The sequence below is a fragment of the Durio zibethinus genome, chromosome 5, assembly GCF_047325235.1.
Source record: "Durio zibethinus cultivar Kanyao isolate XHJ-2024 chromosome 5, ASM4732523v1, whole genome shotgun sequence".
NCBI lineage: Eukaryota > Viridiplantae > Streptophyta > Magnoliopsida > Malvales > Malvaceae > Durio > Durio zibethinus.
Window position 1 is genome coordinate 23,153,364 of NC_143166.1, and position 10,175 is coordinate 23,163,538.

At 30.7% G+C, this 10,175-nt stretch overlaps 1 protein-coding gene and 1 long non-coding RNA gene across 2 annotated transcripts; both read left to right on the plus strand.

Moving 5' to 3' along the window:
- Window positions 1–772: 772 nt before the first annotated feature.
- LOC111282745 (glutaredoxin-C1-like) lies at window positions 773–1,813 on the plus strand. The gene has a single exon (XM_022870983.2). The coding sequence runs from the start codon at window positions 1,312–1,314 to the stop codon at window positions 1,684–1,686; it is 375 nt and encodes a 124-aa protein (XP_022726718.1). The 5' UTR covers window positions 773–1,311; the 3' UTR covers window positions 1,687–1,813.
- A 4,984-nt stretch (window positions 1,814–6,797) lies between these two features.
- Window positions 6,798–9,433, plus strand: LOC111282510 (uncharacterized). Its single transcript, XR_002689246.2, has 4 exons — window positions 6,798–6,996; window positions 8,137–8,218; window positions 8,708–8,847; window positions 9,170–9,433. It is a non-coding gene; the product is annotated as an uncharacterized LOC111282510 (long non-coding RNA).
- The last annotated feature ends 742 nt before the right edge of the window (window positions 9,434–10,175 follow it).

Below are 10,175 nucleotides of genomic sequence, written 5' to 3' on the forward strand. Positions count from 1 at the left end.
CATTGAATATGATTTACATGTAAGACGTTAGTATTATTTATGAAATTACAAGTCAAATTTCAATTATGTCTATATATAAAAAATTAGTAAATAATAAAAAATATAAATAAATGCACAGAAAATTAAACTCATGCAAAAAGAAGACTTAAATTTAAAATTTCAAAATTCTAAAACCATCTCTTTATTATTAAATCAAAACCTCATTAAAAATTATAATAATATTTTGTTTGGAAAGAAATATCCAGTGCGCAGGGAAAAGAAAGGACTGATCCTGCTCCCCAACTGAAAAAGACGGGAAAGTAGGAAAAACATATTGTTGCTATTGTTATACTAATTAGTATATTTATCTTTTGCATTGGAAGTTAAATCATGTGACTTGGCTTTTGCTACTTTCTATGTAGCAAAAGCAAAGTAGCAAAAGCAAATCTTAATTTAAACCGCACAGAATCAGAAAAATAAGCTAAATAGCTCAGCGAAGGTAAACAAATTGCAAAACAATGCAGTCGTAATTTTTTTTTTATTCTGGTTTGACCATAATCCGTTAATGCTTTAGAGGGTAGAATGCTCTTGCCCTTTTCATGGGATTAGGGGTTCAAGCAACAAAGTCAAAGACAACAACGACGATCAAGATCGTCATCAAGATCAAGCCATCAACATCTTCGTTTGTTTTGATGAGAATCCAAATCAAAATATAGAAAAAAGGCCACAAATGCGCGTAAGGGTCACGTCACAAATAAACAAAAGTTTAATCTCAAGACCCCGACAACAAGGACGGAGGTAGCCGTCTATGCAAAAACCCTTCAGTTTTTGTCTGAAAAAGAAGGCTGTTTTTATGTCTCAAACGCCTGGATATTTAATACTAGTACACAATTTTCTGTTTTGCCAAAGCAAAAAAGCACTATTTGATTAAAAGTTGCAACAGGTCGTTACTCTCTAGAGTAGACAAATTAACCCTAGCCGCCTTCCATAACTGACACCTTTGCCTCCACCTAAACCTCCTCTAGCGGTGCTTTGGTATTGTTCTCTTGCAGCAGACAATAATCCTTTCAAGGCAAGTACCACGAGACCCTCAACGCACGCGCTGCGACAACAACGGACAAACCGCACTTTATTTACTATCATGCCCTCGCAACCCAACCCTTATAAAAGCCCAATCCCAACCAATTTGGACACCACGCTCACTTGCTTACCAGTTCCTCAGAACACCTTTCTCTAACTTGGTCACCATCTTTGCTTTCTGCCTTTCTAGTTGCTTTTGTTTTCCTTTTTGAATTCTTGGAAAGGGAAGAAAAAGAAGGAGAAGAAGAAAGAATGCATTATCAGGGTGATTCTTGGGGCTTCTACATGCCAATGAGAAGCATGGGGTCAGACCCGATGGAGAGGGTGGTGAAGCTGGCCTCTGAGAGCGCAGTGGTAATATTTAGTGTGAGCAGCTGCTGCATGTGCCATGCTGTGAAGAGGCTTTTCTGCGGAATGGGAGTGAACCCAACCGTGTACGAGCTGGACCAGGACCCCAGAGGGAAAGAGATGGAAAGGGCACTGATGAGGCTGCTTGGCAACTCACAATCCGTTCCTGTTGTTTTCATTGGAGGGAAGCTGATAGGTGCCATGGATCAAGTCATGGCTTCCCATATTAACGGTACCCTGGTACCACTTCTCAAGGAGGCCGGAGCTCTTTGGCTCTAATCCTGACAATATTATTAGAGAAATAGATGCCTAATTATTAATTAACCAGGAATTACATGCATTTTGCCAAAAAAAAAAAAAGTGTTGGAGTTCTGTCTTTGATCATGATCTCTATCCATTTTTATTATAAACAATTAGGTAGTTTTAATTAGTTAGTCTGTTAAGTTTTGTTTTCCAAGGAGATTTTGAGTTCTCCATAAGTCTTGTCTTATGACAAATGGAATTAATGTAGCTCAGCATTGCCTAATTGTATAGAGAATGGAAGCTCACAACTTATCTTTGTTTGCTTGATTTCTACAAATTTTCATCATTAATTTAAGTTAATTTGTTCTGTAATGACCGGAAAGCAGAGCAAAAGAAGTGTCCTTGCGAATGGGAATTAGAAGGCCACTAGCTACGACATGACAGGGTCTGTGGCATAATCATGAATAATTTGCATACTTTCAAAGAAAGTAGAATTTTTTACCCACAAGGTTAGTCAAATGCTACAATTTTGTAAATTGGATATGGTTGTTTATTTTGATTATACGCGGCTTAGATTTGCACATATATGCAGATCTACGAAATATTCTTTAATTATTTTTTCTTAATGCTAATTGGAGTTGCCTAATTGAGGTGTATTTGATGTAAATGGCTTTTTTTTTTTTTTTGTCTATCTTTTTCCTTTTTTTTATATTTTAATTTAGGTGTATTTTATACCAAAAAGAAAAAAAAAAAAAAAAAAAAAAAGAAAAGCCCTTCGAAGGTGAACTCCAAAGTCTAAACACAAACAACGGATATAAGATGAGGCAGGAAGGGGGAATTTGTGTGGATAGGTTTTAAAGATTTTATTCTCTGGTATCAGCTAGCAATTTAATTTCGAAATGTCGCAAGAATGAGTGGGAACATCATTATGGTGGCGCAGCAATGGAAGGGAACACTTTCATAGTAGATGGTGGTCAACCCTTGATACAGCTCCTGAATTATATTAAATATATAGCTGTACATATTTCCATCATCAAACTATAATATTACTATTTTTCTTTTCTCTTGCTTCATAAAAGCCATGGCGTTGTACCCTAAAAGGAAGGTAACATGTACTGTCACAACTTAAGATGCTAGATTTTCTTCAATTTTTTTTTTAAATTTTTGGTAGAGTAGACTAGTATATATATGTTAGAAAAGATTTTTTTTTTTTTTTGTTGCAAAGGAGGGTTAGTGCTCTTATAAGGGAGGAAGGAGGATGGTGAGGTCGAATTGACGCCTACATGACTTTCAATACATGACTTTCAATCTGACTTTTAACCACTAAATTAAGAGAGGAAAGTCTCTTATAAAATATGAAGAGTAGCATAATTAGTAGTATAAATTGTGTACTATATAATATATATCCAATGAGTATAATATATCAATAGTTAAATTATAATTTAAGGTAATGTTTGATATATAATATAATAAAAAAGATATAATGATAATTATTTATATTATGTTTGGTTTGTATTTAAAAAAGAAAATTAGATTGTAAGGAGGTTAATTATCTTCTTGATATAAGATGATTCAATTCTCCTAAAATGAAGAAAATGTTTTTTAATTTATGAAATTGAATTTATATATTCTATTATATCCTTAAAAATTATATTAACAATTTAAATTGTATAAATTTTGAAAAAAGATAATTTTGACTAATTAATAGATTATCCTATCTTGATTCATGTACACATCAAACATAAGATATGATAATACTATTTAATTTAATCTTATTCATAATATCATCTTATCTTATTTTATCATAATTTTGTATATCAAACACTTTTAAAGCTACTAAATGATTAAATCATTTTTTATCCATGACATTTACTTTGAATTGGATTTTGCCCAAACCTCACCTTTTGTAGAGCAACTTGCAGGCGTTATTTGGGACAAGCTTTAGATGAAAATTTTGAAGTCCAAATTTGACTTGACATAATTTTTTATTAATTCAAATTTATTTTTATTTTATTTGTAAAATATATTAAAATAATTGAACATTAATACAAAATAATTTTAAAATATTTTAAATAATAATGAACCTAATAAATGAGCTTTGATTGAAGAGTTTAACAGGGTGTTGGATAAACCTTCAAAAATCATCAAATGGATCTAATTTTATCTATAAACACCTCTAGTTTTACCTATAAAAAGGTAAGCAATTAATGTTAGAAGGATTGTTTGTGAAATTCATAATAAACTTCTTCCCCAACAACTCATAGTCACAATAAGCTTATTGAATGATCATAGAGAGGAAGAGTTGTATTGAAAAAAAAAAAAAAGAAAAAAGAAAAAAGTGTTGCATGAAGAATGCACAAGCATGGCATATAATTGGTAAACATAAAATTGACATCTATTAAATTAATTATCCGATGAACTTGTTAGCTGAATGAGTTGTTAATCTAACACTAACATGATTATTTTCAATTTTTTTGGTTAAATATACAAATGATCACCCAATTTTGATAAACTTTTAAATTTGGTCACCAAACTATGAAAAGTGACTATTTAATTTTATAATTATTTTTTTATCACCTGATCATTAGAAAGTAATGGAATGTTTATATTTCTTGCTATATATGATGCTAGTGATCACACGGACATAACCATGTCATCTGAAAAGGCCACACGACTAAGATGAATGGCATATTCATGTGGTGTTTTTTTTCTTTTTTCTTTTTTCCCCTCCTATGTGATGTTGTTTTCCTTTATAAAAGTGATTTTTATCTCATTTTTTCTTCCTTATTTTCTTTCGCTACCTTTTTTCTTTTAAAGAACATTGTTTGCCAACACCTTTTAAACTTAGATTCTAGCAATGGGCTACTTGTCGAATAGCCTTTCATCATCATTTGTCGTAACTCATCAGCATCAAAAAATTACTTCTAAATTTCACCCAAATAATCTTCTTCATCTCCTCTTTCAATCTATCAATTCAGATTTTTCAAAATGTCCCCAAAAGGCCTAAATTGAAAACCTAAAATCAAAACTTTATATGGTCAGTAGAGCTTTCTAACATTATGTAAACAGCTCAAAATCACTGTAACTACCTTTTCCACTTTTTATATTCCCTTTTAATTGTATCACTTTTTAAAAAACATTGTTGTTGCCACTGTTGGTGATAGCCCTAACCATTAAAACCTATTAACATCATCCCTATGGGGAAGCAACAAAACAAATCATAGAATAAAAAGTAGTAAAAATTTTGGTTGAGTTATGGAGAAATGCGGGTGTAAGCAACCATTTTAGTTTTGGGTTTTTAGGTTATAAGGTCTTATGATCTCGGGTTTTTAGGTTGTTTTTAAAACTTTTCAAATTTTGAAATGGTATAGCTAAGGGAGAGAAAACCGTGAACTACGTCAGTGATGGTGTTAAATGGTTAACGATAGCAAATCTAGGTTTTAAGGTCTTAATTTATTTTTAGGTTTAGGACTTTTTAAGAATTTTTAGCAAAATTTGATCTGATATAATTAAAGAATGGATCATGGAGAAAACTTAGGTAGATTTGGAAAAATGGTACTAGCAAGCAGTAGACGACTGTGGTTCTCACCAATTTATGAAAAATGATGGCAATTTGTTTAATGAAGAAGAAAGTAACATGAGAGAAAGTCTAGAAAGAAAAAAGTGTTAAGTATCTATAGTAATAGATTGAGGGACTCATTTTACATATAAGATTACAAAAAATTTAATATTTAACTAATGTGGGATAATACCACTGTAACAAGCCCACATATAGGCAGAGATAAGAGTCTACCATATGACAAACTTAGAAGGGATAATAAGTAAAAGTAATAAGACAAAACAACATAACAAAATGAAACCTACTCAGATGGAGCTGTTGAAAGCTATAAAGCTCATTTAATGGCCAAAGGTTATACTTATGAGTATAGGATTGATTATGAGGAAACCTTTGCTAACTTTTGTGCAAAGCTTGTTAGCCATTACTGCTGTTAAGCATTAAAAACTTTTTTAGATGGATGTTAAAAATGCTTTTTTAAATGGTGATCTTCAAGAATAAGTATATATGTTGCCTCCACCTCTCCTCACAAGCTTTGTAATTTATGCGTTTTTATATAGTTTGAAATAGGCACAAAGAGCATGGTTTGCAAAATTGAGTTCTATTATTACCTAGCTAGGTTTTATTTTTAATCCTAATGACTTCACATTATTTGTTTGACATACAAATCAGGACATTGTCTTTTTATCAGTAATTAGAAATAAAAGATCTTGGCTCTTTCAACTATTTTTTAAAGTTTGAGGTATCATCTAATTTTAATGGTTATTATCTTTCTTAGGCTAAATATGCATCTAATTTACTTTGCCGGGCTAGTCTTATTGATAGTAAAACTGTCTTTACCCTTTTAAAACCTAATGTTAAGCTTATTCCTTACTTTTTATATTGCCAACTTGTTGGCAGTCTGGTTTATCTCAAAGTAACTCAAACTAATATTACTTATGCTATTCACCTAGTTAGCCAATTTTATGGCTACTTCTTATTCAACAGATTTCTTAGCTATTCTTTGGATTCTCATCTATGTTAAGGGCACATTGTTTCATGGACTTTATTCTTTTGCTCACACTTTTTAAATTTTATCTTGATATTCTAATATTAACTAGATTGAAGATCCTACAAATCGTCATTCCACTACTAGTTTTTTTTTTTTTTTTTTAGATTTCCTTATTTCTTAACGAACATTACCAGAAATTAGAGTATCACCGATGAAATTTTACTAATGAAATTATTCCATCAGTAATTATCGATGGCTTATCAACGGATTATTAAAAGACCATAATTATAAAAGAATTCGAAATCATTGACAAAATGCCAACGAAATTTATTGATGAAAAGAATTTCATCTATATTATGTATGTAAATAGGTAAATATTTGTGAGACTTGGATAAATTTACGCTAGAATTACTAAATAAATAATCCATTGATAATCTATCGATAAAATATATAAATTATCGAGAATTACTAAAGAATTATGCGAGAATTATCAATGGATTATCGATGAATTATTTTATAAATAAAAAATAAGTTAAAGCAATTAAAAAATATATTAATTTAAGAAAAACAAATTTTTTAGCGACGGAAATTTTGCCGCTAATCCGTTGATAACTAGAATCCAATTAAAATCCCCAAATCCCTATCTTGTTTTCCCCTTCATAATCCTTAACCAAACCCCTTTCTCTCTCCCTCACCCTTGCCGCTCTCCTCTCGTCGTCGTCATAGCCGTCGCGCTGTCATCCCGTTGCCAGAAGACCGATGTCGCCTTCGCACCGCCATTCCACCGTCGCTCCTGCAGGTATGTTTCTTTCTCATCTCGCCGTCGTGCATCATGTTTCCTGTTAAAAAGAATTGGTTGATTGACTACATTTTTGTTTAGCCTATTTACATTTTGCATCTTTAGTCATTGAATTTTCCATTTTTCATTTGGTAAACCATAGATCTGACTTCTCTCACTATTTCATCAATATTTGTCTTATATTCTTTTTCTTGGAATTAAGATTTAAAAACCCTACTTGTTTATGAAAGAAATTCATTTTTGTTTACATGAGAGATTGATCTCAGAACACTTAAGTATTGATTAGTTCTTAAAATTTAAGGAAAATCTCCAGGGATTCAGGGTTTTATAAATTATAAGGGTGTTTATTCAGTTGGTTTTATGCATTTGGTTAAATTGTTGTGAAAGTTAAGTTAATTTTATTTGTATCTAATACTGAAACTGACTAAATTTATTAAACCAATAACTGGATAATTAAAATAATTCGGTTAATTAAAGTTGTTTTAACATTTTGAGTTATGTGCTGGGAAATAGAGACAAAAGCTTAGGACACAAAACACAAACCGAAACAAAAGAATGAAAAATGAAAAATGCCCCTAAAAATCAATTAAACAAACAGAGAGAACTGAAGCAAATGAAATTCTGCTCTATCATATTGGCATCCTTGCAGCTCCATTGCTTCCAATGCATGCCATCTTTTTTCTTTTTCTTAATCATTTACTTACAAGTTTTAAGGACTTAGTAGGTTGTGATTGTAAGCAGTCAGTTATGGTTCTTTCAAATGATTAATCTTTTTTTTTTTCTCTTTAATACTTTTCAAATGATTAAAAGCTGTCAAATTATGAGATTGGCCCATATAATCACTCAAAAAAAAAAAAGAATTTAATCCCTGTACGATAATTTGAACAAATTTAGTCCTTGAACTTTTTGAATTGAGATTTTATGATTTGAAAAGTACAGGGACTAAATTTGTTCAAATTATTATGAAGTGACTAAATTTCTATTTTTGAGTGAGTAAAGGGACCAAGCTTTTAATTTGAGCATTAATCACTATTGCTTCTTTCAAATGTATTTTCACTTTCCTTTCTCCTGTTTTCAATTGAAAGTGTCAACTTTACTCATCCAATAAATTTTGCTGATTCTGTATTTATCATGTATAAGTTACTTGAAGTTGTAAGACTTGAAGGCCATTCTCTTGCACAAGAAGATGCCTTTTTATCAAGGGGAAATTCATCTATTGCAGGTGCTTTTCTCACAATTCCCAGTTCATTCTTGATTTTATTTACATAATTGCATGTTAAATTGAAATATAAAGCTGGACACTTTCTGTCATTTTACTAGTTTTGGTACATGTTTAATATGAAATCAATTTGTTATTATTTGAAATCATCTGTAAGTGCATATGCAGTTAAAATTTTTAAACCTCCTGATCTTTTATTTGACACCTTTGACATGTTTACCATAAATTGTATCCTGATTAATTACATTAATTAATCCTTGTTGCTATTGTACTTGCAACATTTGATATGCCCTTTAACATGGATTGAACTTATCTGAGAAAGTCAGATTAATGGTCTTCCTGCTAATTGTTAAATCATGATCTCAGTTTATTTAAATTGCCTTCCTTCATATTTTACAGCTGTATGGAATGTCCAAAATGTGCTTGATTGAATATGACCCTGCGTTTCCCAACTTGCATATATTTACTTTATCTGTATTATCATCTTTGTAGATATGCAGTGGAATTGATGAGAGTGCTGTGGTAGCCTGTTTAGAACTTGTCTTTGCTCCAATTGATGAGATGTTGCCAGATGATGCTCCACTGCTAACTTCTGGATTCCGGGTTATCCTATGGGATTAAAAACTAGTTAGGTATCACTGCTCTTCATCTGAATTTTTCTCTTTTTTTTTTTTTTTACCAAATTTTATAACAATTTGTGAAGTTTACGTGAAAAACATAAAAAAATGTCACCGTAGAATGAGGGAAACAAAAGAGCTAATAGTATGTTTGAACCCATGTAGTGAACTATAAAAAATGTTAATGCCATAGAATTATGACATAATGAGTTGAATGCTTATAAGATTGCGGTGACTGCATTATCTCCTGTCATCTACTTGTGCAAGCCAAAATGCTGATTTATGTTTCTAGTCATTCATGATTTCTTATTCACTTATCAGTTTACTTCTCCCGCAGGTTCTAACAAGAGTTGAAACCATATGTCGAACTTGCTGAGAAACTTGGGAGGCTGGCTGTCCAATTGGTAGCAGGTGGAAGTGGTTTTAAAACAGTGAAAGTATCATACGTTTCCTCTAGATCTCCTAATGAGCTTGACACAAGGTTGCTCCGTTCGATGATCACCAAGGATTTGGAACATATATGTATTTTTGCATTTTCATGTAATTAGAATTTATAAAATATTATTATATTTTTTATAAATGAAATGGAATGTTTTATTTATTTATTTTTTCTATTTATGTATATTTTAGTATTTAAATCATTACTTTAAAAATAATTTTAAAAATATAATAAAATGAAAAAATTTATAAAATAATAGTTAAATATGATTGAAAAATAATAATTATTACTGATAGAATTTTGATTATTATTGATGAATTGTTTTGAATAATTTTTAATTAATTTTTAAAAAATATTAAAATAATATATTGACGGAAAAATATTTTTATTAAGAGAGAATTTCATTGGTAATTTACGGGAAGGAATTTTTTCATTAATAAATCCATCGATAATATCTCATTTTTTGGAAGTGGAAGCAAGAAACAAAATGTAATTGCTCAATTTAGCACTGAATCAGAATATTGATTGTTGCTGAAACCATTTCATAATTACTTTAGCTTCGACATTTATTACAGGATATGGCATTCCGCCATCCTTTGCTGCCAGACTTCATTATGATAATTACAGTGCTATTCGAATTGCTCATAATGATGTGTTTTATGATTGCAGTATCATTTTTTATGCCATCATGTGGCACATGGGACTGGTTTTCTTACTTTTATGTCTTTTTCTGAATCAAACTACTGATATTTTTACCAAAACATATTCTTCTAGTTGTTTTAAGAATTAATTAATAAACTCAAACTGACATTTATAATATCATCTTGAGTTTGAGGAAGTGGTAATGTAATATTCTATAATATTATGTAATTATATGATCTAATATAATGTTAATAATTATTAT

Excerpts from the sequence above, each read along its gene's own strand:
- LOC111282745 (XM_022870983.2), top strand. The coding sequence starts at position 1,312 with ATGCATTATCAGGGTGATTCTTGGGGCTTCTACATGCCAATGAGAAGC.